The sequence below is a fragment of the Nelusetta ayraudi genome, unplaced genomic scaffold, assembly GCF_046127955.1.
Source record: "Nelusetta ayraudi isolate G7.1 ecotype Tasmania unplaced genomic scaffold, CSIRO-AGI_Nayr_v1 ptg000052l, whole genome shotgun sequence".
In the NCBI taxonomy this organism is placed as follows: Eukaryota; Metazoa; Chordata; class Actinopteri; order Tetraodontiformes; family Monacanthidae; genus Nelusetta; species Nelusetta ayraudi.
In genome coordinates this window covers 8,231,881-8,258,603 of record NW_027466102.1, presented here as the reverse complement: position 1 = coordinate 8,258,603, position 26,723 = coordinate 8,231,881, and the positions used below count along the sequence as shown (strand labels likewise).

At 44.2% G+C, this 26,723-nt stretch overlaps 4 protein-coding genes across 5 annotated transcripts in view; 2 read left to right on the top strand and 2 right to left on the bottom strand.

Annotated features, from left to right (window-relative positions):
- Positions 1-7,904, bottom strand: part of LOC142896045 (macoilin-like) — a 50,059-nt gene extending 42,155 nt beyond the window's left edge. The window contains exon 1 of the mRNA XM_076037502.1: positions 7,769-7,904. The gene's annotated coding sequence lies outside the window, so the exon portion shown is untranslated. The remainder of the gene's footprint in view (positions 1-7,768) is intronic.
- Positions 5,162-11,766, top strand: rhag (Rh associated glycoprotein). The gene is made up of 10 exons (XM_076037506.1): positions 5,162-5,477; positions 7,789-7,972; positions 8,061-8,211; positions 8,328-8,475; positions 9,395-9,561; positions 9,648-9,785; positions 10,018-10,139; positions 10,232-10,305; positions 10,430-10,503; positions 10,641-11,766. Exons 1-10 carry the CDS (start codon positions 5,294-5,296, stop codon positions 10,713-10,715), a joined length of 1,317 nt encoding a protein of 438 aa, XP_075893621.1. The 5' UTR covers positions 5,162-5,293; the 3' UTR covers positions 10,716-11,766.
- Positions 11,767-12,390: 624 nt separating this feature from the next.
- On the top strand, positions 12,391-15,066 carry LOC142896142 (uncharacterized). Of its 2 annotated transcripts, none has more exons than XM_076037637.1 (7): positions 12,391-12,820; positions 13,192-13,261; positions 13,372-13,542; positions 13,639-13,700; positions 13,789-13,878; positions 13,968-14,057; positions 14,133-15,066. In XM_076037637.1, the coding sequence occupies exons 1-7, from the start codon at positions 12,818-12,820 to the stop codon at positions 14,181-14,183; spliced, it is 537 nt and encodes a 178-aa protein (XP_075893752.1). In that variant the 5' UTR covers positions 12,391-12,817; the 3' UTR covers positions 14,184-15,066. The 2 variants fall into 2 exon arrangements, with proteins under 2 accessions (XP_075893752.1, XP_075893753.1); XM_076037638.1 differs by having other exon boundaries at positions 12,430-12,820; positions 13,372-13,536.
- Positions 14,831-18,986, bottom strand: rd3 (retinal degeneration 3, GUCY2D regulator). Its single transcript, XM_076037636.1, has 2 exons — positions 18,683-18,986; positions 14,831-16,026 (listed from the first exon to the last, which is right to left on the bottom strand). The coding sequence occupies exons 1-2, from the start codon at positions 18,970-18,972 to the stop codon at positions 15,645-15,647; spliced, it is 672 nt and encodes a 223-aa protein (XP_075893751.1). The 5' UTR covers positions 18,973-18,986; the 3' UTR covers positions 14,831-15,644.
- Positions 18,987-26,723: the final 7,737 nt, after the last annotated feature.

Here is a 26,723-nt window from a genome sequence, read left to right as displayed (position 1 = left end):
AGTACTTGGTTGGGTTATGGAGAGTCCTAAGATTTGAAACGCACTTTAATTTTACTTGCGCTAATGATTTTGACCTCATGAGCACGGCTTCATTTTCCAGGGAGCAAAAATAAATAAATACATATAAAATATTTGGAATATAATATTAAACATATGTCTCATTTTAAAGGTGGTCTGCTCAATACCTGCTCAATGGGGCTCCTGGTGGGACAAACGTCAGAATATGAATGCAGGAAATAAATTCACCCCCACAAATTTCAAAGCAACCTCCTTTCGAGGCGAGGTCAACACTCCCTGGAGCACCTTTCTCCAATTTCACTTATCAAGCCCCCATAAATCCAAACAGACTATCAAAGATGACCGGTTCATCCCAAACCCACGCAAGGGCTCGCACGCATGCACGGGGGGGCAGGGGAAGATATATGCGATGTTGCGAGGCTAATCCACCCCGCTGAGCCGATTCACGGCCGTGATTAATGAGCGGGTGGGGGGGGGGGGGGACCCTGCTTCGTGTCCGTCTCGGCGGCAGGCCTCTGTTTCCAATCAGCCACATGCGTGTCTCCGTACGAAGGAATGCTCCGTACGAAGGAATGTGGCGGCTGACCCCCCCCCCCCGCCCCCCCACAAATCGCGAGCGCGCCCCCGGAGAGGCGCGTTTACACAGCGTCCCAACGGGCAGAGCGCTACAGGTAGTGAGAAGAGAGGAGTCCTGATTAGGGGGCGCTGGTCTTCGTTATTGGGAAGATGACAGCTTTTGGGGCGGTCGCGGAACGATGCGAGGAGCCTGCTGACCTTTGCCCACGAGAAGCAGCTCCAACAACACACGCAGGAATGTTGCCCCGCGCTATCGGCTAAAGGGCGGTGCCACACCCGCGCTGCGGCCTGGCGGCGAACTACCAGAATGGATGTGGTGAGGCGACCCCACAAAACAACCCATGTGATTCAAGGATTCCAAGATTTTTATTGGCAGTGAAATGTTGGTGTGGCAGAACCTGACGTGATTGTGCAGACAAGAAACATGTGGCAAGTTGAATATAAGGTTTACAAAAATAAAAAGTTTACAGTACAGGTACAGATACAGGTGTTCGAAGTTATGCAATACTATACAACCTAATTTGTTGCAACCAATGGAATGCAAAGTATAACACTATACCATTTAGTATATAATAATACTATCAACTGCAATAGTAATAATAGTAGTAGTATTAATAATAATAATAATGCAATACTAACAGTGCAATAGTGCGGTTTAATGTAAAAACAAACTATAATGAAATAAGTTAAGTCATTTTTGAAATGTTATATACAATAAAATGTAATGTATAATATAAAATTATAAAAATAACAAACATGTGCTGCACAAAGTCAGTGCCATGGGCTACCATGAAAGAGATATGCAGCAAACCCCAAGTCCTCGTCTGTCACCAAACTGCATTCCTTCCGTCCTTCACACCCGCTCAGTTGCATCGACATCACAGGCGGACACCGAGCGTCAGAAAAATGCCCAGCTTGGCTCATTCCCGTTGCGTAACGGCAAGTGTGGGGATGAGGAGACAGGAGACGGGGCGCTCCGAGGGTAGTTGGTAGCTTGTTTATTTTCCACAAAACCGGCGCTTCACGGTGGGGTCGTGAGTGAGCGGAGATAAATGGGCTATAATGGCTTTCCTGGAATGCGGCGCGGTTCACAGGGAGGCCAGATCAAAAAGGGATCTGCTGGGCCGATAAAGGAATTAGCTCCGCGGCGTTGCTGTTTTATGTCCGTTAGCACGGTTGAGATTTTCGAGATTTCTACACACGTTCGTTTCCAGCAAAAAAAAAAAAATTATATCAGGCTTGTTTTTCGGCGGCCGTGGCAGCGACTCTCCACTGGCAGTGAGGAAAAAAAAAGCTACATTCAAAGTACGTATATGGTAAGGAAGAAGGGTTAGCGGCCCTCAGGGGACAGGAGCACGCAACTACCCCAGCAGAGTGCAGCGCGGGAACACAAAACCCAGAGGCCACCTGCCCCAGCGACATCCCCACCAGCCAGGCCCAGGAGGAAGCGGCAGGTGAACAGACAGGAAGCAGCACTCAGCAAGACCCCCCTGGAGAGACCAGCCGCGCTCTCTTTTCCAACGGCCGCCTTTCGTAGTCGCTAATAACGGTCGGACTGGCGCAGCTGCATTTGCAACTATTTTTGTGTTTGCGAAATCAGATAAATCATTAAATAAGCAAACTAATCATGTTTTTTTTTTTTATACGTTTTAATTGACTAAAGTGGAGGTCGTAGAAAAAAACAACAGCACACTTGAGTTGGTTGTGTCAGTATCAGATTGGCGGTGATAATGAGCGTAACAGGAATCCCTATCGATTAGACACAAACTGTCACAAAGAAGACTTAAAATGTAAAACTTAAGATGGGTTATTTTGCATCCCCACTGCCTTCATTCCCATTTTTTTTCATTTCCGTTCAATTACAATCATCATCCTTTTATCGGATATTTCTCCTTTTCTGGTTTCATGTGCTAGGTGCCACTTTGTTGAAATGTTGTTGGGTTTTTTTTCAGAATAAAAACCGCGACTCTGAGCACTGCGGCGATGCGGTTTGAGGGTTTGAGCACCAACTGAAACGTCCTGCGTGGAGAAACAAATCCGCAACTGTGAGAAGTCGCAGCCGTAAACGGTGGAACCAACAGCCATATAATAGTGGACTGAAGGTTGATGGTTAACATTACGTACATATTTCTCATGGCTACAGATCTGTTACGGTAATAGAAAATAATCGGCTGAGCCCAAAATGTCCCGGACGCCACTTTGTTTTGCCGTTGCAAAAAAAGAAGAAGAAGAAGAAAAAAAAAAAAAAACTGTACAAAGAGAGGGCGAGTCGCTCCGATACGCTGCATCTGTTTTCCGTTCTGGCTGAGCGTCTGCGGCAAAGTTCACCGCGAGTACTCCCGATTGCTGTTTAATATCAGCCAGATAGAGAGAGGGAGCCCCGCCCCCCTCCGGGCGCTTGGGCGTAAAACAGCGTGATTGAATAATGAGTCAGCGCGAGACTCGCTGCAGCGGCGCTGTAAACTTTGATATCTGTCAACATTTGGAAGTAATTTCCCAAAGGCTCTGGGAAAAAAGAAAAGAACGGGCCGTCGAGCGCGCAGCTCCAAGACAAACAGAGATGTGTAGCTGGCAGTGATTAACTACTCGGCTCATTCATAAAGCTCTTGGCCCGTAATGCAGGACCTCTGGCCCCCGGGGGTAATTTCGGAGGGAGGCCCTCGGATCGTCTCCAACGTTGGTGCCGTCGGTGAGAGCGGCCGGCCGGGGGCCAATTGCGGGGCCAGGCCAATGGGAAATGTGTGGCAGTTGGTGGTGAAGGGTTTGAAGGACTTGAACCTATGAAGTAACATGATCAGGGATGCACAGGATGTCTGTCGGGGCGGGGGGTTGTCTACTGTGTATGGTAATGGATGAGTAAATGAGATGTTGTGCGTATTCAAATGTTAATGTTGTTCTTTTTTTTGAGCAGGGAACTAATTACTCTTCACAAAGTCCCTGTTTTCTATCCATTTTGATTAGATCTTTAATTTTAATCCCACACAACAGTAGAGCAGGCTTACATCATTAATCATGCAAGCGTGATTAAATGCATTTTATGGGCCCTTTCAATCCACAACAACACAATTTGAAGTGGATCCAAAGATCATTATTGAAATTCATTATTCCAATCGAACTTAAGTCAACGATACATTTTTGTGTCCCTCTACAATTCCAAGGGAATTCAAGTTGTTTCAAGTAAAACGATTCCTTTGAAAGTTCAGATCCTGCTTTCTGTTTCTTCTTCTCACAGCCAATCACCTGCCACCATCCAACCGTCTCCTCTCATACCAACTAACTTCACGTCCTCTTTCAATTCGTCCATAAATCTCCTCAATTGCTCCCATCTCAGGCCTCCTGCCTGCACGTTCCAACTTCGGCATCCTTCTGCCATCAGAGGTTTTTCAATGTGAAGCCTGGCTGAGGTCAGTTTCATCCCGATGTGGTGCGGATCTCACCATGCTTGAAGTGTAAATACAGCAACACTTGGTTAAGTAAACGCAATCACAAGGACTTAATAGCCATCAAGTGTAGTTGTATGCAAATACAATGGCATTTTAATGTTTTGTGGTGACTAAAACTTTATGGTGATTTCAGTAAAATGCAAAAATGTCCATGTTAAGCCTCTCTTTAATCTAGAATCAGAACCTTTCCTTCTGAGTCCTCACATCGCTTTTGCGGCTCCGTGGAGACACAGCGGAGGGGCAATCACTTTTGCCAATAAATAAGCCAGTAAACTCCGAAACTAGCGCCCGCCAGCGCGCGGCAGGGTGCGCGCAGCGGTGTGACAGCTGCCTCAGGCATGTCTTTGTAGTGTTTCCATGTCTGCATGGGTCCCCCTCCGCTCACAGGCCCCAAGATATGCAGGTCAGGTCAGCTGGACTGGCTCAGGAGTGTAAACACTCACGACACGGTGACAGTTTATGGACTGGTGGCTTAACCAGTTAGCGGTTTCACCAAAACGTTTGTCCCTCGAGATTAAAATACGATCAATTTTTGGATTTTCGAAATCGGATTTTGTCCGACGGAGCATTTGGCAACGTGGCGTTTTGTTGTCGGGGGCAAAACAAGTGCAAAGCAGCTGGGTGTCGGGGTGAAAGCCGAGATCTGAGAAAGAGGAAGAGTGTTCAGCCGAGTGGCTGAAAGAGGAACCGCAAAAGTTTGTAATTGTTTGAGGAGCAGCTGCATTTGTGTGAGTTTGCGTGTGGAGGTGCTTTCTTTTTTGTCCGGCTAATGCGAGACATTAAAAGTATTTTGGTGGACTCCACTTGTGTGACAATAAACACGAGCTGACAGTGAGTAATGAGTGGGAAGGAGGGCTCATTAAGTATTTCTCCCCACGTCCGCTCACTGTCTAAAAGTCATTATGTTTGTGTTTTGCTTCTCCCCCTCTAACCCCCCCCCCCCCCAACCCTCTCCGAAGCCCGGAGAGGAAACCCATCCCCGTGAGTAGATGAACAGAAGAGGGCGGCGGCCTGCTGGGGGGTTGGGGTGGAGGGCGGGTGTTCCTACCCAGACCCCCGTCCTCCGGCCTGCCATTGGTCGCCGGCAAACAGGCCTCACTTTAAAACCAGGCATCGCCCTCGTCCCTCCCTCCACAAGGCGCAAGGCTTGAAAAAAAAAAAAAAAAACGATAGAAGACGAGCAGAAAAGGGGGCAGACGGGGCAGAGAGAGTGTGCGCGTCAGAGGAGCGAGAGATAAGCCAACGCTGGTCGCGGGATGCCTGCCTACGCCACCAACATGAGGTTCAAGTTCCCCATCTTGGCCTTGACCCTGGAGATTATCACCATCATCCTGTTCGCCCTGTTCGTCGTCTATGACGACGGGAAGCCACACGGGCACGACGACGCTCACTCCAATGGCACCCACGACGAGGAAAAAGGACCCCTGGCTTTGTACCCCAGTAAGTCTGTGTGTGTCGGGTGGGGTGGGGTGGTGAACCCTTTAAAGTTCGGCCTCAAGGTCAAAGTTTGCTGCCTGTAATTGACGGCGCCTTTGCTGAACGGTCTCCATGAAGTGAATTTAAATGGGTGGAATTTATTGATGCCCACAAGAATGACTCTTTTACATCGTTAAACTAGAAATCCCCCCCACATAATAATGTTGATTCTGGAACTCTAAAACACAGCTTCAACTGGTGGAAGCGCGTTTATTGGAAAAATGTGACAGCTGTTCCCGACACCTTATCAAATTAGCCGACAAAGAGATACATCTGCGTTTTACAGCGAGTCTGCTGAGTGCAATTAAGTGGAGTCGCCAGGCCACAGAGTCTATTTATAAACTTCTGCAGCCGACGGAGAAGCTCTCGCAGAGAGAGAGGGAGAGGGAGAGAAGCATCCGAGGAGGTCTCGTGACTTGGGTTAGCTCCTCGCGCACGTGATTGACGCGGGGGGGGGGCCCCGGCGGATGCAAAGCGTAAGCGAGTAAATGCTATTTGAGCTCGGTTCGGGGTTTCAAAAGCACACTTTCAAACCGGCTCCGACCGCAGCGCCGAGCGCCAACTGAGCGGTTGCGGCGGTTGAAGCGTTTCTTCTGCCGCGTGAAACTTATCTGTGCAAAAAAAAAAAAAAAGAAAAGACCCGCCGCCGCTGCTGCTGCTGCTGCTGGGTGAGGCAGGTTTGGCCCATAAAGATTAGCTCACTCGGTCAAGACATAGTCGGGGATCCTTGACTTCAGACAGGCTTAAGATACCAAGACCCTAAAATAGTCGCCTTATGGATTTCAGTCATTTTTCTTTTTTTTTTTTACCCCAAAATGAACCAGTCACTGTATATTGCCAGATTTTAAAAGGCAGGATAGGATTCTGAGGGATTCCGAACCTTCAACTGGCATCAAGCCATTTTAAAAATAAATACATTTATATAATCTATTTGTACATATATCTGTAATAATAAGACCCTCAAAGGTCCCGTATAGCGCAAAATTCAGTCTGCCAAGGTATTTTAATAGAATATCAACCATCCTGTCAGTGAACTTTTACTCCTTAACTTGAGAAATTTTCTCTTGATGACACAAAGGTCGGTGATACCACTACCTAGTTAGCGACGAACGACAACTGGAGCATGGGATGAAAAATGAGTAGAATTGAAAACATCAAGGACAGAAAATATTCTGCTTTTGCATTTGTTGAAGTAAAAAAAAGAAAAGAAGAAAAAAAAAAAAAAGCGATCACTCAGATACCCTTCCCTTTCCCTGCACCCCTCCCCCGCCCCAAAAGTGGAATTATTCCAGCACTTCACAGAGAGGTCCCACGAGGATTCCCTGTCTAGTCTTGGCTCAGCCAGTTCTTTCAAGTGTTATCCAACGTCTGGGCGTGGCGTCACGCTCCGTGGCCACATTCCAACGTAACATCTGGAAGCTACTAGCTAGCAAGAGGCTCGTACTTTTATGGATAGAAAGCCTTCATAGCAAAGGTGTGAATGATGGGAGGGATGAAAGTGTCACGACACCCGCGAGTCTGCAGGGAGCCGGTTTGTTTCGGTGCGTGAAAACTACGACCTCTAGTGGCGGAATGAAGTTGCACGCATTCGCTTGTTTGCTCACGAGGTTGTTCCTTTGCAACTAAAACGACACTTTTCAAACGTCAAACAAGCGACTCGTGCCCGGGGAACGGAGCGGCTCAATCACAGGCCGAGGAAATGAAGCACATTGTTTTTCACTCAACTCCCTCTTGATGTGATTTCCACACGAGCGCCTTATCAGGCTCAGTGGCTATTTCCTGTCGCGATGATGACTCTCGAGGCGAGCGCCAAGTTCTTCGCGAGTTCACGACTGGACCTGCTCTATTATAACCTTTACGGCATTTTATCTCAGTGAGAAGCCGCGCTACGATCCAGGTGCAAAAACATCATCCGAGAGTGATAATTCGCTCGAGAAATACGATTTGAACCCTGACCTTTTGACGATCAAACCCCACAATTTCACACTGAATGGCTCGTAATTGAGTCCTTAATAGGCTTTGGGCAGAATTTAATCAACATCATATGCTCTCCGTGGAAAGAGCGAAAGGTCACAAACTTCAAGGAAAGAGCAGATTCATTTCACGGATTTCTATAGAATGTGTAGGATGTGACCATAAAAAAGCCTCACGACATTTCCAGCATTTTATCTGATTCACTTTTATGGCCCGAAGCCCGACGTCAGAGCCCCGCTGACACAAAGCAGAGGCCTGTTTCACAATCAGGACGAACTGACCCCACCTCTTCTTCCTCCAGTGTTCCAGGATGTTCATGTCATGATCTTCATTGGCTTCGGGTTCCTCATGACCTTCCTCAAGCGCTACGGTTTCAGCAGCGTGGGCGTCAACCTGCTCCTGGCCGCCTTCGGGCTGCAGTGGGGCCTCCTCATGCAGGGCCTGTGGCACCTGCAGGACGGCAAGATCAAAATCAACATCTTCAAGTAGGATGCAGCTGCTCCTTGGATGGGGTGGGGTTGTGCCTTCTCAGCATCTCATATTTTATTTATTTTTTATTATTCGCTCCTACAGGATTATCAACGCAGACTTCAGCACAGCGACAGTGCTGATCTCCTTCGGTGCGGTGCTGGGTAAAACCAGCCCGGTGCAGCTCCTCATCATGACCGTGCTGGAGATCACCATCTTCTCCATCAATGAGCACTTGGTGGCTAATGTTCTCGAGGTCAGTAGAACACAAATCAACTTTTTTTTCTTTTTTTTTTCGTTTATACCAATTTTCTGACAGATGTTACGTAAAAAAAACAATGTGGTGTGACTTTGCTGGCCACGTTGTGACAGGCCAACGACGTGGGCGCCTCCATGATCATCCACGCTTACGGAGCCTACTTCGGTCTGGCGGTGGCTCGAGTGCTCTACCGCCCGGGTTTGAGGAACGGCCACGAGAAGGAAGGATCCGTCTATCACTCTGACCTGTTTGCCATGATTGGTAGGTTAGCCAGTTACACCCTTGGCCGTCAATACAAATTGTGGTGTTTAGTGCCACCTGATGGCAAAGACGGGAGTTGCTGATTTGTGTTTCTTCGATCATAGCTGAGCAATAGCAGCACAAACAGTAGAGTTATTGAGTTGTTTGAGGAAAATGTGTCTTCAGGCAAAAGGCAGTTCCTTGAATATGCTATATTATGTACGTACACATATGTATAAGTATCATTTATTGTTATTTTATTGCTACACTGAGGTATATTTGCCCCAAATGCTCTATTGTCCTCATTTTAACACCAGCCAATGTCCCAGTTCTATTGTAAGATGAGGTAAAATGAAGGCTTATTCTTGTAATCAGTGAGAAATCATAGTGTGAGTATGAACAAGTATCTCTACTTAGGTACAATAAAACAGTCCTGAAACAACCCTGTTAGCTAAAACAGGCACTTACAGGCAATAAGGGGAACATTAAAGTTCAGCTGATTGTTCTCCTGTTTTAGAAACACACAAGAATTGATTATGGTGTTTTTTCCAAGTATGATAGTAATAGTATTTTGATAGCATTTATTAACATTACTGACATTACAAAATGAAAGCGAACCATCTATGGGAACATATTATGGATTTCTATGAATCAGCTCGATCTGAACCAAACATTAAGTTATTTTTATTGAATAGTACAATAAAATGAAATCTTCACTAGTTCCGTTCTTTCTCGTGCCTTGAACTGCCCTGCTCTTGTACATTTGTAAAGTACGCCACCTAGTGGACAACGATACATTTGCAACTTGCGGAGTAATTGAGCCAGTGCGACCTCATCTGCGACCTGCATCAGAGTGTCCGATTCGCTACGTCGATATATACATCACACATCTAACCCTCTGCCAGGTGGTCATTAATCTCCTTGTGTCTGATTTCTACAGGAACCGTCTTCCTGTGGATGTTCTGGCCCAGTTTCAACTCGGCCATCGCCACGACCAGCGCGCTGCAGCTCACCGCCGTCATCAACACCTACCTCTCCCTGGCCGCCTGCGCGCTCTCCGCCTACGCCGTCTCCAGCTTAGTGGAGCACAAAGGAAAACTGGACATGGTCGGATAAACTACACCCAGTGGGGCCCACGACCGTTCAAAACGTGAGGAAACCACACCATTAATAAGCCTTTTCGACTCCCACAGGTTCACATTCAGAACGCTACCTTGGCTGGAGGAGTCGCAGTGGGAACATGCGCTGACATGAACATCGGGCCGTACGGGGCCATGCTGATTGGATTGGTGGCTGGCACCATCTCCACCCTGGGCTTCAAGTACCTCACTGTGAGTTCTAAGTCGGAGCAGACCTGGAAAGTGTAAAAAGGAAACAAAATGTGGTATTTTTTTTTCAATTGAAAACAAAAAAGTAATGACAAAATGAAGCACATTTTAATGTGAAAAAATTCGTTTTTTTGCATCATTCTTTAACTGTTAACAAACTCAGGTGATAGAAAGAATTTTGCTGCATATCTCATGTCTTAAAAAAACACCCACTTCATTCATCTTTTTCCTGCAGCCCATCCTGGCATCCAACCTGGGCATTCAGGACACCTGTGGAGTCCACAATCTGCACGGCATGCCCGGCATCCTGGGCGGCTTGGCTGGCATCGTGGCTGTGGCTCTGGGGAAAAAGGAGGGGTAAGAGCCACGATCTAAACACACATCTTACAGGTGCAAATGTAAATATGTGCATGCCATACGTACTACAATTTCCCTCTTGTCCTCTTTAGCGGTAGTGCTGCCATGCAAGCCGCCGCCTTGGCTTCGTCCCTTGGCTTCGCATTGGCCGGTGGTGCATTAACAGGTGGGTGGAGACGAAAAGGGGAAAAATATAGAGTACATTGTTATTTTTTTGTTTCCAGATAAAGGAAATGTTTCGGTTAGCAGAAAAAAATAAAAATATTCAATGATAAATTTCCCTTTTGCAGGTCTAATAATGAAGCTGCCATGCTGGGGACAACCTCCAGACCAGAACTGCTTTGATGACTCTCTTTATTGGGAGGTAAAAATCCAGTATCAAAAGCCCTACAAGATCATGACAGGAGACGTCTAGAATACATTGGCTGAGCATTAACAGTACATTTATGTCTTGTGCAGGCTTTTCCCACTAATTAGTCATCTGGATTCTGTCTTTTTCAGGTTCCTGAAGAGGAGGACGAAACTGAGGAGAGCTTAGCTCATGCCGATCACTCGAAGAACAAGGCTGAAGTCTAGACATGCATGCATCAACAACAAAGTGACAAAGTAACAGACCAAACGACTATTAAATGGGAAGAGTCAGCGCAGATGACCAAGATCAACTGGTTGACATTTCATCATGTTCTTTCAAATAACAACAAATAGCGCATTTTACATGCCACAAGAATGTTTAAACACACAGGTTGATCAACCCATTTAGGAAGACAGAATTACAAATCATTTTCAGGGATTTTGAAACTTACATTTTAATACTGACGTGTGAGCTCAGCATATCAGAGGTGTGCTGCAGCCGACTTCATCCATAGCTTTACTGCTGAATCACATCTACTTCCATTACTTTTTTATCTCTTATCTTGTTGTTTTTTTTACATTATGATAACTATAAGAGCATGTTTTGTTATTAATATAGCAAGGGCTTTTGTCCTGCCCTCTTTTATACTAACACACACAAATGTTGTCAGGTCGAAGACAACCCTTCACAATGTGTCACCGGAGCCCTCTTGGTCTTTCTGCTGGATAAAATCAGCTGTGAGGCTCTGAAACGGGCAGGGATGGTCACATTATATATATATTTCTTTTTTTTCTCTTTTTTTTTTGCCGTGCCCTGTTCCAAGCTGTTTTTGTTTTCTCAGAAGGCAGCTGTACAATATAACGAACGCAATGAGGATTGAGTAGCAGTTAGGTTTTTGTGCATAGATCTTAACATTTAAAGAGTTTGACAACAGTTTAAATGATAGCCCTGCAGCATTGTAGACAAAGCAAGTGGTACTGAGATTTTATTTTTATTCTTTTTTGGAAAAGTGAGAAAATTTTGGAATTCATATGAGGCAAATGTGTGAACAATGTACTCTCCTTTGTTGGTGATACAGGGTCAGAGGTCATACAGCGGGTGCAACATTGAAGTATACCATAGAACAGCAGGGCTGAATTAAACTGACTACACAAAATAGTGTTAATCTGGTATCTTGATGTAATCAAGAATACTTAAACACCACATTTTTTTATTTTTATACAATGGGCATGTTTGTATAATATACTAGCTTAATAAATCTGTTTTTCTACAATACCAGCGTTTATATTGTCTTTTACATTTCAAAGTGTGGCTAATAAAGTATTAACCCGATCAATGACGCATGCAGGGACGGAGGCGAGAGCTGACGACCGCACAATGTATTCCGAGCTGTCGTTCAGAAAAGAAAATACAGTTGCCTCTTCACATACGTCAAACGATTTAGTGTAGTTAACTATCGCATGTCTGGCACGTGGTCTAAACCGATTAATACCCAGGAAGTGGATCACTGTGACTGACAAGCTAACAAACTTCAATGATATGTTAGCTCGTGACTTAACTCGACGTGACTTTCGTCGACATATTTAACAGCAAAGCATCAAACTTGGAGAGTAGATACAGAGGAACATACCTTATACCTTACTGCTGTTACAGCAATTCACTCTCAACTCTCAACCGGCGAAAAATATGTGGGGCCTTCCAGACTTATTGGCCCTACGCCACTTTCGAAGGACTGGCTGTCAAATGACTACTTTTTAAGAAATAATTTCTTTACAGATAAAAAAGGTGACTATAGTGTAGAATTAAAAGTTACGACTTATGAATTGAATACTGGTAAAACATGAAAATTAGAATGAATAAATCCCTGCCGCGTTACGAGGTTAATGTAATGCTATCATTCGGCAGTAGGGGGGGGGGGGTCGTACTCGTGGTTTATGTTTTTCCTCACATTTACCTCGACCGAAAGAGGTTTCCATCGTCTTCATCGTCGGTGATGCGTAAACAGTTGTGCATTTCCGTGGTTTCCATCTATAATGCCACAAACTGCTGTGAGAGTGGTTAAATTGTTGTTGTCTTACGATTTTCATCGTGAATGAGGCTCTTCCTCTTCTACGCCCACCGACGTAACATGGCGGCCGTACCAACGCATATTACTGATGGATGGCAGCAGTGATGCATCATGGGATACAAGATGTCTCCTAAGAACATTAGCTAACGCGCGTTTACGAAGGAAAACAGAGCAAATAATCATAGGTTGTAAACATTTCTGTAGTTTTTTCGGCCTTTATGTAAGGTTGACTTAATAAAGGCACCGGACAGCATTGCCATGGTAAGTTGTAAAGCCCTTTAAATGATTGCTATTGGTGGCAGTCTCAACTACTCGCGTTAGCTTCGTCAGGCAACCCTGTAAATATGCAAGTGAAGTAAAAGAGCCTGTGCTAAAATGAAGGAAAGTTAATTTATTAAGCAAAATGGTTTTCCTTCAGTAATGTAATTTCTACTTTACCGTTACGTTTTGCGTATCGGAAGCCAGCTCCCCTGTACAACAACGCCCCAGGCGCGCTTTATTATTATTAAATATTTCTGTGTTTCTGGTGGTCGACCAAGATCGAGTTCCAAACGATTACGTTTTCCACATGGGAAACCAGCTCGCTTTTGCAACAAGGGTTCAGATTATTGCATGTTTTTCTATGTCTCTAGTCGTCGACCAAGACTGAGTCCCGAGTGTCCAGCTCAAGAACAGATGAGAGGAGGAGGTCTACAAGTAGAGGTATGTCAGCAAGTTTTTAAGATACCTTGTGTTCATGTTTTGCTCTCAGAAAGAACAGTCTTGCCTTTGGTTAAGTCTCTGAAGAATTATGTCTTCCCCTCCTCCCCCAGGACGAGAAAAAAGAAAGAGGAAACGTAGCCGCAATAGATCGTCATCATCCTCATCGTCCTCAAGTTCATCGTCTTCCTCGTCATCTTCATCGTCTTCGTCCTCTTCTTCATCAGCTTCATCACATTCTTCCAGCAGCAGTCGGTCGAGTAGTTCTAGCAGCAACGGTGAGTGTGCGTGTTAAATATACATCAGTAAATACGTTATTATTTATTCTATTTTATTTTTAAGTTTCTTCATAATAAAAGTTGTTTTGTTTTTTTGTTCAGATTCCCACAGTAAATCCAGAAAGCAGTCGAAGAAGAGAAAAAAGGAGAAACACCATAAAAAGGTAACTGTGCTTTTAATCTCATTATGTAATGATTCCACGTTTGTTCGGTAATTTCAAATTTGTCATCAAAAACACATCCACCTTGCAGAAAGGAAAGAAAGAGAAGCGGCATAAACGTAAGAAAAACAAGAAAGCCAAAGGAGGAGAGGACAACTCAGGACCTGTACAGATATCCAAGGTAACTGCTCCTGTCGTTGTACGAGGACAAAAATGCATTTCTTTATATTATACATTTAAACTCAAACCAGTTCATTTCTTCTTTTTTAGTATCTGAAGGACCGGGAAAAGGGCAAGTACAGCATGATTTCGGGGAAAAAGATAAAGATGAAAGTGAAGAAGTCAAAGAAAGACAAACAGGTGAGCCACGAAATCTGCCCTCGCATTTTCCAACTGGCTTGCGCAGTTTCTTACGCTTCGCTTTCATTTTCACAGCGGGATAAAAACCGTGCCGAACTGCTTGAGTTCCTCAACTCCACCCTGTGACGACGGCGTGGACTGCTGGGTTTCTGCTCCAGCCGGGACACATCAGCGGAGCAGCGGGGAACAAAAGTGGAGGAGTTTGCAGTCGACTTCTGAGAAGCTCAGAGTCAGACGGGGTGAAGGAGCCACGTTTGAGGAGTGGTCACCCTCTCCACCACTACACAGACTGCCAAGCTCTTCAGTTTAGTCTTATATCTTTGCTCTGTGGGGTGTGTTCGATGTCGAGCAGTGTCGTCCTTAATTTTATGCGTCAAACAAGATCAAAAGAGTTCAAACTGTAAACTATACAGTAACGTTCCGATCGCAGCTTAGATTGTGTGCATGTTTGCACCTCTGACATGGTTCAAATCAGCTGATCAAGAGAGGTTGGGTCCCTCTGTGCCACTCCCACAGCACCTTATTAAGGCCAGCTAAGGCATTATACAAACTTTGTAGGGATCTTGACCTTTTTATTTCTTTTCAAGGTGTAAATTATTTTCTGTTTACCTGCTGGCTGTGACAACATAGTGTCAGTTGTAGTACAATTATGGTTGCCCACGCTTTTATTACTGTTATTTTTTTTTTCTCCCAAACAATTGATCCTCAGAAGTCGATGATAAATGTCCTGATGGGCAACAAAGTGTAGTTTGTCAGATAATGTCACAGGTGCATTATATGTTTATTTTATTTCAATTTTTTTTTTTTTTTTTTTTTTTTTACTCCTGCATTTTGTGATAACTCAAAATGCATGATGCCGTTTAACAATGATACAATAACTGTTAGTGATTCTTAGTCTGTCCGCCTCAGTCCGATCGACGTAATGATAATTTGCTGTGCACATTTGTTTGGCAAAGAAGAAGATGGAAATACTGTTGTGAAGTTTTTACATAAAAACGATTTGCCCTCAGTGGTTTTGGAAGCTGTTTTTTTTTTTTTTTTCTGCCTTGGAAACGACTGGAAGGTTTGTTTCCTGGTCTTGAATGAAATGTGTCGACTGCATGACCTTGAGGAACCTACTGCTGGTCGACTTGAGTCAGTGAAAAGTTGTCTGGCGACAAAAACGCTTAAGTAGCATCTGGCCATTCCAAATTCCAGCAACTGTGCTCGTATCTTCTAAACCAGACTTGGTTTCCAAGTCCTCCCTTCAGCAGCAGCTTCTATCTGACGAAGGAAGCCGATTGGTTTAGAAATCCCCTGAAACGTTTAGGTTGACTTAACATGGAAGAGCTAGTGTGGAAATCTGAGCGACCCGTGTAATGTTAACAGTTGCCTGTACCTTGTTATGCTCTGACATAAGGCTACAGTCTGTGCTGCATTAACCTCTGAACATGTAATGTATCACAGCAAGAGGCCGTAATGTCTCAGAAAAAAGAGGAAGAAAAAGCCGTCAAATATTAAGGAAACTCCACGTCTTTTCTTTTTTGGAGAGTGACACACACAGAGGATCCTGGATGCAGAAGAGTCAGTGTCTGCGAAGGCCCTGCATCAGACAATCTGACTGCTGTTGCTCCCTTTGTACCTAAAGTCGGGCATGCTCCACACCCGCTGCGCCCTCTCCTCCCCCTCCCTCCCCCTCTCCACGTCCTCCGACACCGTCTTCAGGTCGCTCAGGCCCGTCCCGTTGGACGCCACCGCGGCGGCGGCCGCGGCGGCCGAGGTCAGGCCCATCGAGCTCCCGAACGGGTTGATCTTGATGCGTGACCTGAAGTTCATGAGAGACATGGCGCGTTTGTTGTTCCACTGGCGGGCCAGTCGCTCGGCTTCCTGCTCCTCCTTCAGCTGGTCCAGGGCCTCCAGCAGGACGGAGCGGAACAGGCCCGCCACCTCGTGCACCTCGGGCTCGTTGGCCTGCACGGCCTCCCTGAACCTGCGGGGGAAACAGAAGCCCATGAGAGCCAAAGCGGTGACTGTTGAACAGCAGAGAGCAGTCAGGTTCTCTCAAGCCTCGTGTGTGTAATATTTGGAGATTTTTAAGACGAAATAGCGACATCAAGTGGTCACATTTTAGATTGCGGTGTCTTTCACTCTCCCTCCGTCTCCCGAGCTTGCCAGTGAACTACGGTGGTCTGCGCACCCAAACCTAGATACCTCATTCACCTTCTTCTTCGTTGGTTTATTTGAGGATGCAAGCGTCTTCCCTAATTACAAAACGCGCTGTCAGGAGGGCTGGATTGTCCACACCGGGGTTCCTTAGAAATATGGTGGTGCAAGATGGCAGCTAACTATAAACTGTCCTATGAATAGGAAAAACAAATTATTTTTATTGTACTGTGAGTAGACACTTTTATTTATGTGTTTATGAGCAGTATGAGCAGTAGGTTAAGCTTGTATATAAAATATAAGAATCATAAATTAAGCCAAATTTTACATAATATAATAAGCCTAAACAAATGCAAATGTCCAACAACAAAAAAAAAAATCACACGTCCCTGACAGGTTGCGGAAGCCTTTAAATACACATCTGTCGCGGGAAACGTGCAACAAGTAAGTAAGTGCTTCTCCTTAACTAATGATTGGCCTCAATCCTCCTACCAAGACAGACTTATGCAAAGTAGCCAAACTTTGGAACCAGATAAATGGCATGATTTTCACGTCTTTGGAAGCATTTTCACATGTTTTTTGATGCTACTACAATCTATAAGTACAACTCAAAAGAAAAACAGGTTCACAAGGGCCTTTACAAATATTTGCACATAATAACTGTTCGGTAGAATTTTTTTTTTTTTGTTAAATTAGGCAATGTTTATTTAATACATATCGCTGTAGATGTATATGTATAAGTCAGATGGCTTGAAGTTCATTTCCAAAATATGTATGTATTTTGGATCAAATGAAAACATTGCAGTAGGTTGTTTGCAATGGACATTAATGTCAGGAATTCTAAACTGCATGATAATGCTACAGAAATTTTTACCTTTTTCCAGTATTATTCGTTTTGTTTTTATTTGTTACAAGAGGACTGTGGCGTGTATATTGTTATCAAATGCATGAGAGGTCACGGGAGGTAAGGCTGTTAAGTCCTCTGTGTCGCCCACTAATCATGCTGATTCAAACAGAAGGGTCAATCTTCCCATCAAGTGCACGTGGACGTTTTATAACCTCCTCCTGCCGACAACTGGATTCAGCCTCCGTATGTCTGCTGTCGAGGGACGGCAGGCTCAAATCCTGGCACCGTCAGCTGACACTGAGGTGATTGGCACCCGACCCAAGACACGGACAGCTTCAAACACAGTCTCCAGAGCTACGGTGACACGAGTTTCAACCCTGCCACCCTGCACGCTGCTGTCCATATAGTCAAGGGTATTGTTCGATGTCTGTGTGTTGGGCAGCTACAACTGAAAAAAAAAAACCCTCAGAAATCACTGCAGCATATATAGAAACGTGACTGGGATCACTGACCTGCACCAGGCCATTAAAGGTCCTGAATTAGAAATAAAAACAATTTCATAGAAACATATTTAAAAAGCTCAACATTTCTACAATGTTCACAATGTTTGTTTCATTTTAATATTGTTTCTTTAAAGAGCTGATGAATACTCAAACGGAAAGGGTTCACTTCGCTAAGTTTACATATACTTAGGTATGTTTACACATGCTTAGAGATGTTAATACATTTTTTTTTTTTACAGCAGTAGCGAAGTAGACCAAGAGTAAAATATGACTTTTCTGTAGCCCTGGGGCTTAATGGTGTAGAAACTAAGGGAGGAGAGGGCGTACTCCCACTTCACAGCTCATCATCCACAGCTAATTAAAACCAGGCAAACCATTAACCACGTTTGGTCCCTTTTGGCCTACGTGTGACTGCATATTTATCACCTTGTGACTCCCTACCATTAACACCACGGCAGTCAAGACACCTGAGGCCCCGAGCAGATGTGCCGAAGAGCTCAGAGCGTCTCTGCTGCGGATTAAAGGGGCAGGGACCAAAGATTTACCGAGTCAAGCGCAGCGCGACACCTGATTGGTGGCCTGGAGCGGACTAGCGCTCGCCTCTGCCAAAAATTGAGACTAAAGCGTTTGTTAGCCGAGTGTCTTGAGTTCGCCTTGGCCGCAAAATGGAGGACAATTGAGTCAACTTGAATTGAGATTTAAATTTGTTTTTTTTTTTGTTTTTTTAGAACAAAGAATAAAACTGCGATAAATTATATCTGCCGATATTCTGTCAAAATGTTTTAAATTCATTGTCCTTTGCTAACTTGATTAGCATCAGATGGTGATCAAATTAATTGCATGCAATGTAAGAAAAGCAATTACAGTTAAACATTGTCAAAACAATGGGTTTTCAATAAAGAACAAATTCATGTGACTATTAGCATGATGATGCTAGCTCGTAAGCTGCCAAAAGGTATTTACCTTTCAAAGGCATTAAGCAGGCTAGCATTCAATTCATGAAATTCAGTTAAATGAAATTTAAAACAGAGGAAGACATTTTTAATTTTGAGAGCAAATTCCCTTTAAATTGGTGGTTTTAGTTACAATCATTTAGCCGTTAGCCATTAGCCGTTAGCCTTCAGCGCGCTTACTTGAGAATGACCGTGCCGCAGCAGGGGGGCGGCACCTTGGAGCACAAGTCCTCCAGGCCCAGCTTCTCGCAGGTGCTGATGGCGTAGGAGGAGCGGGGCGGGTTGGCCAGCCAGCTGTAGTCCACGCCGGTCTTGAGGCGGCGATACTCGTTCTCCCGCTCCCTCTGCTGCCTCTCCGCCTCCTTCAGCTGCCAGCTCAGCTCCAGCATCAGCGTGTCGGTCACCACGTCGGCCGGATCCCGCTTGGGGCTGCGGTAGTACGGCTCGTTCCAGGCGAACCAGGAGGCCATGGCTGCTTCCTGAGGACAGAGATGATTGTCACTGGGGATGTTTGCTCAGATTTTTGGAAGAGTGGAATTCTGTTTAGTCAAACCAAATGAAGGTTTAGACTTCAGGGATTTTATGTATGCAGCTCATTAAGTCCAATATTTATCAGTAATCTGTATTACATACTATCTGACGGTGAGAAGTTATCAAATTATTTTCAAAATATTACCAAAATCCCCCCAAAATCTAATTCCTAAAATGTAATTTTAGGATTAGATTAATCTAATGTTTCTTGACAAAGAATTTCCCTTTTAACGTTTGTATGCCTACGTCCTCAATCCATTGTCTTCTTTGTTTTATTTTCTCTCACAAAATAACTAGCAGAAAGGAAGGAGAGAACAATGTGGACATCTGGATCTGATTTTTTTTCTTACGCCCCTGCAAATCTGGTTCCACTGTCCTGCAGGTGCGTTGTGCTCAGCAACAGATGCTGGATTCAGTCCAATCGTCAGTCTTTTGGCCGCGTTTGAGATGAAAGGACACAAGAGGCTTTTATGCACCGCTGACTAGAGATTAAAAAAAATAAAAAAAATCTCTCCCTGATTTACTTCCAGGTCCTAATTCACATCTAAATAACATGAAGATGAGCAGAATACTGATGGAAGATCCAAAGATTAGATGCCTTTGGCTTTTAGTCTTTTGGTTTGAGTATCGCACTGATTGAGATTGTGATTGATGATCTCTAATAGGGCAATTTTACAGGACTCAAACAACAGAACAATGAATACTTTCACCAATTAGCATTTTGTCAATATTTTAGATGATTTATTTTTTTAAATCTAATTTAATTTTCATTTTTAGGGACTCTAGAGTCATTTTTGGATGGCAAACTGGTTTAGCCTTTTAAGACACAACATGATGTATGATGATATATTAGACAAGCAATTATTAGATAGGGAAAAATAATATGCAGTCACTGGCAGATTTGCTCAAAAATCTTTTTTTTTATGTTCCGACTGCAATCTGCAATCTACTCCTCTATTCCTCCTCCACCCATTCGCTCGCTTTTGATCTGGTTCTCGGCTATTCATGAAGCCGAGGTTGTCCTTCACACCGCAGCTATGCAGGCGTCACACCAGCTGCTCTCATCCGTCACCGACGGCGGAGGCAGCGGGAAAGCTGTTAGATTCGCCGTTCGTCCTGCAGTACCGGACACCACTAAATAAAATCCCACGGGTTTCAAACAGCGGAACCTGTGACTTTGCAGCCACAAGCAACAATGCCTCTTCTTCTTCTTCTTCTTCTTCTTCTTCTTCTTCACTAAACTTCACTAAACAACGACATTTTTGCTGGAATTTGGTCCCGAGGCGGATTTTTGCCAGCGTGATGTTGCACTCAAGGCTGAGAATCCACCGTCAGGCCGTTGTCGGTTGAAGGTCAGCTTGTCGCCAACACAGAAAACAAAAACCCAGAGTGGGATTAGTCAGAGCACCCTGACTCTCCCGCTGCAACGCTCAAAATGGAGCATAATGCTGCCAGCCAAGTTGCCGCTCCACGTTACGCAAGGCACTCAGGAAGAACCACAATTAAAAATGAAGCCTTTGCCTGATGAAAAAGCTTCAATTAAAATGGGAATGAAGACATTGTTTAAAAAAAAAAAGAGCGACATTACATAACAGTACTATTGCAGTTTGGTGGTAATGTGTTTCATTAACGTGTCCTAATTTCACTTCAATTCAGAAAGCGATTTCAAAAAGGGCGCTTTGATTGCGGCTTTCAATATTCCATTTTCAAATTCAATGAGTCTTTCCATTTCTGCTCAACGCAGCTGTCGGATTTGTAATTTGAACACTGCTGCAGGACGGTGTCGTTGAACATTTCCAGGGTCTCGGTGAGCTGTTTAGTCCAGTGACAGCGCATCAGAACTGATCACTTTTTCAGCTTTCAGCTCCCCGAGTCGGTGGACATCAACGACGAATTCCAGCTACATCAGATCCACCATCTGAGAAGCAAATGACAAAACACCGCTCAACCCAAAGCACCAGCGCGCAGGTGTTTTTGGACACTCGATTAGTGAACGAGCACCACGGACTGAATCACGTTCCGGGTGAGTCGTCGGTGAGCCAGTTTTCCCGCTGTGCCATCTGGGCATCAAGGAGGATCAGAGGTAAAGTTTGCTAGTAGCACTAGCATCCACTGCGCCGCGCTCATTTACTCACTACATATATTGCATATGGTCAGCACCTTCTTATTTGCTCGTATGGCTGCACCTCATAGGCCTGCTGACATCCAATCAGAAGGCTTCTTTATTGCAACGAGGCATGGTATGGTGTTCAAAAGTGCATGGATTTGCAATCTGCCCTTTAGATGTTGAATTTAAAACAGTTTTTTAAATTTCTGTTTTAAAAATAAGTAATTTCATAATGCGGTAATGAATTGCAAAACTATGCATTTGTTTCCAGTTTTGAATTTGAACTTTATATTTTGATTTATTCGTTATTAGTGCCATTGAAAAGCAATTTCAACTTGAGGTTTTAATTTCCCACATCAATGTTTTCTATATATCTACCAATGTGTATTTTACTACATGACTGGGGAAAAAAAACACTTCTCAATTCCAATGAAGGACAGAAAAACACCCGACCTTGACCCCACGCGAACATCATCTAATAAAAAAAAAAAAGGTCACATCACCTCTTACAAGAATCAACCCCTCTCTTACCTTTTCTTCTTCGTCTTCTTCTTCTTCGTCTTCTTCTTCTTCTTCTTCTTCTTCTTCTTCTTCTTCTTCTTCCTCCTCCTCTTCTACTTTGTCCTGTCCCAAAGTTCCTCTCGACTCCAGTGGAAACCAAAAATCACAGGGAGCAGAAGCAGGAAGGCGCGGACAAACTGGGTGTCTGCATGCTGAGAGTCGACTGTGTGTTTTTAAAAAATATATATATATATATATATATATGAAAAACAAGACTCCAGATTCTCGCTGTCTCTCAGCTCCCTCAGCTCCTATTTCCAGCTCTGCCACATCTCACCTCCCAACCAACTCTGCCCGGGAGCGACGCTGGCTGCTGGCTGGCTGGCTGGCTGGCTGGCTGGCTGACTGACTGACTGGCCTGCCCCCTACTTGTTGCGGGAGAGCAAAGCGTCGGATCACAGCTGCTGATGAAGCGCTTATGTTGCTCCGCAGCCATTGGCCGTTGCCATAGCTGCGACGCTCCTAAGCCTATTTGTCCACAATCAGCTCCATCAGCTGAAAGGCAGCTCAAGAGCGACGGAGAGGCCGATAAGGAGGACGCGGTGCGGTGGAGAGGCGACGGGGGTGATGGTGGTGGCGGCGGGGAGTTACGGATCAAAGAAGAGGGGATTTATTTTTTTTTTATTTTTTTTTTTTTTGGGGGGGGGGGGTGTAACATCTCAACCGGTGCAGGTTCTAATAAATGTCAGAAGGCGGCCGGTCACGCATGAATTACGGTGGGGACTGCCGGGAAGATGCTAATTGCACCGGGGGGTGGGGGGTGCGGTGAGGGACGAACCCTTTCGCCGAGGGCTAAAGGGTTCAGACTGAAGAGCGCAGCCTCCGCGCATCGGAGGTGGAAAAATCGGAGGCTCTCGTTCAGCCGGCCTCGTGCGTGGGCGCGAGCGGATGACCTCAGACGCTTCCCTCCACGGCACTCCTCCTCCTCCTCCTCCACCTCCTCCTCCTCCGCCTCCTCCTCCTCCTCCGTGATGCGCTCGCCGAGCGAAGAAGCCCGCTGAACTCTTGTCAAGTCAGAGCCAAAAAAAAACCCACCCCCATCCAGCAGCAAAAAAAAACCAACAAATCACCGCTATGTGAAGTCTTGAGAGCTCCAGTTCATCTTTTATTTAAAAAGAAACAACAACAACAACAAAAAGAGGTGGGTGGCTGAAGTGTTTGGAACCTGCCCACGCATCCGAGCTATATTGTTATTCACAACGTCCACTGGGCTTTTTTTTTTTTCTTTCACCTCTGACCCGCAGCAGCGGCAGACGCTGCTTGTGTGATATGGACGGGGAAACAAGGCAGAGCAGATGCGCAACACAGTTTGTCCTGATCTAATCAACGCGTCAGTTCCCATAAATGTTCCATGAAACATGCATCATGGATAATCTGTGTTGTTCCATATTGTACAGAAATATATCGCATTTGCATCTTGGCTAAGGAGGATTACATAAAGGAAGAGGGATACGATGAAAAATTTGTATCGTGCTTTATATATTTTTTTCTTCATATTTTTGATCATTACATCATATAATCTATTGACTAACTATTAGCATTGGTAATTTGAACGTAATTCCTTAAATAATGCGAATGAACTTTAACCAAATTCATCTAATAAAACAAAAGCATTGTATTGTTAACGCATTGTATTTACAATCATTTTTCCTGACTCATCTCGAATGTCAACATGCAGGACATGCTGGTATTGGATGGCAGTGCTGGCGAGTAATCTATTACTAAGTAATCCACCGCTGTAATTAAACTACTTTTTGAGCATAGGAGTTATGTAAAGGTGGCAACACTGGAAGTTATATCATAATTACTTCATCAAGCAATGATTCCATTACTTTTCCAAAAAAAAGAGCAAACATTCAAGTAATTAGTAATTGATTACTTATGTAACAAAGTAGTTAAAGAACAAATTAGATTACTTTTTGAATGAGTAATCAGTAGTTGGATTACTTTTTATGGCGTAATCCCAACAGCACTGTTGGGCCGGGTTCAGACGGGGCCTCAATCCCAGCATTTACTCTCCTACCGCTGGGACAGAATCATCGTTACTCCCCGGGGCCACAGTGTCTCCCTCAGGTCTGGAGGTGACAGATGGACCTGTAAATCTCTTTCCTTTTAATCCAAACAGACGACACGTGATAATCCGACCAAAAGTGATTCCTTCCATCAACCCCAAGCGAACGCCGGCGCACCTGTGTGTTGTGACGCAGGAGAGCGGGCAGCAGCTCTCACATCCGCCCCTTCTATCACCTAATGTGTTTGCCACCTCCGCCTCAGCTCTGGCAAACAGATTACAACACGATCTGCTTATTCACCGACCATAGATGTCCTGATGGGTGTTTTGCTACTCTCAGCTTCACCCGTCACTGTTTGGCAACGATGAAACTGGTAGTCAGTGTTGAAAACGGAGGTTGAACGTTAGTCATAATGACTAAAATGCACTGATTCTTTTCTCTCTCTTTTTTTTTTTTTTTACATTTGTCCGTAAGATATTCATCTGAGTGAATCTGTCACAGGACCGACTTTTAAATTTGCTGAACTTCATCGTCAGCAGACAAATGCTACTAACAGCAATAAAACTGGAAGATGACAAGTATCTTGAGGCAAAAGATGGAGGCCAGGAATCAGTCTTTCGTTGTGACTGTTTTTTTTTGTTTGTTTGTTTTTATTTTGAATGTAAACAGAATGATCTTTACTTCTGTCTGCACATATCTGCTTGATCATTGCTGATGTGTTTTCAAGCAAGGTGCTCTTGCCATTTTTTTAATTTTCTTTTATTTTACACCGATGCCTGACTTTAGAAAAGCTCTAATACACTTCCAAAATAAGTATTTTTACAGCCTGATTTGAAATTAAAACACCTTGGTGTGACTTGTAATACCAATGACAGAAGAAAACCGACCCATCTGATTTATAAATAATAAACAAATAGCCATAGTAATAATTAATAATAATCAACAATACATAAGGGTGTTGCTTGTAATACACTGTCTCACCACTAGATGTCAGTAAATTGTACACACTGGGCTTTTAATCAACAGGCTGTGCCTTGACTCTGCTGTGCCAGCTAATGCCTTCAATGCCACTCATTTCCCCCCCCCAAAAAAAAATCCAAAAGTTTTTCTTCACCTTATAAACAAAACCACTTTTTTTCTTCTGTTCTTAGATATTTTGTAGAGACAATGTGTGTTTTTTTTTCAGACATAATGAAAATACAAGCAAAATGATAATAAAGAGACAATAAAACAAGACACTGTACCACACTATAACATTAGACTTTCATTTCCGCACTGGAGACAGACAGTGAACGCATCCCGTCAGCTCTCAAAAAACACCACTAGATGGCGGATTCTGACCGTCTCTCGCTGCCACTTGCGATTCACGCTGCACAATCACGACCTTCCATATAGCTTGCCCAGTTTGTTGACTCAACCCATCACCACCTCATATTCCTTTCATGATGTTTTGGGTGGAGGTGAGTTTTGTTTCCGGGGAGCTCGTAACTGACATTAGTGACACTGAATACCTGAGAAATTGGATCCCAGAGAGAGTTAGAGCGGCACACCTCCTGAACAAATAATCCGCAGAGCAGAACAAATTCCTCAGTTCACTCAACTGGGCTGTCACAACAGGAGAGAGCAGAGGGGGAGCCAGGAGAAAACCCCAGTAGAAAGGTGGCAGGAGAAATAAATCCTGTGAATCAGACACACATTTCACTCCACATTAACTTTAAGTGCTTGTCCAGGAAGGACACAGAACACCAGCGTGGGGTTTTTCCCGGCAACCGAAACGGACTCTGCTGAATGTGAGCTCTGTCTCAACACCAGACTGGTTCCTCATCCTGGCCTTGTTGCACTCCGCACCAAAGCCAGCTGAGAGAAAGTGTCACATGCCAAGCCCAAGACCAAGAGCATGCGGCGCACTTAGTAATAAATATGTTTTGCAATACTTAGAGGCTCTGTCCGCCCGTTTGGATCTCACTTCTGCTATTGACTCGCTTTCTCTTACAAAGCAATTAAGTCAAGGATTTTGAGATTTTCATCTTTAAACGCCTTTTTCATGGCATCCTGTCCTGGTATGGTAGCAGTTCTGCTGCAGACAGAAAGGCACTGCAAAGGACTATAAAAACTGCCCAGAACATCATTAATCAACAGCTACCTACCTTGGACACCCTCTACAACTCCAGTTGCTTGCATAAAACACACCACATTCTCAAAGACTTGTTTCATCCTGCCAACCATCTATTTGAACTGTTACCCTCCGGAAAACGTCACAGGTCCATCAGAACACGCACCACGAGATTCATGAACAGTTTCTATCCCAAAGCCATTACCATACTCAACTCTGATCTGAAGACACTGAAGACACATCACTGACGGCTGCACCACACAACAATATCTCATCCAATACTGCAATTTATCACCCTGTACCTGCACTTTGGCACCTTTTGCACCTTAGAAATGGAATACAAGAGGATGTTCTCTATGTATTGTTGTGTATTTTAGTGTCTTTTAATGAATTTTATTTATTACGCTGCCTTGTTTTATGATCCAGTATGTCAGTGCACTGAATTCCGTTGTATTTTATACAATGACAATACATTTCTAATCTAATCTAATCTACTCTAAATGTCAGGACGACCTTAACAGCAAAGTCTAAGTGACATGACTTAAACTCTCCAGAATGAGATAATGCACGTGCTGAAAATAAAATTGGACCTTTATGTTGTCAGCAAGGGGCACTGATATAATACACTTGTGATGAGTAAAGTCCTAAACTCTCACATTGCAACAAATCTCCTTAAAGAAAAACATCTGCATGACTGGTAAATCATGCAGAAACGAAGTATGTGCTAAAACACAGTTCTCTGTGATGTCACAAAGGGACATTGATGCATCGCTAACACTTGCAACCTAAAAAAAAAAACAACAACAAAAAGTTTTGAAAGGAAGCTAAAGTCAACTTTTTTTTTTGCGAGAGGCTGCAAACAGAGGGCTAAATATAACCCTCTGATCTATGGAGTTA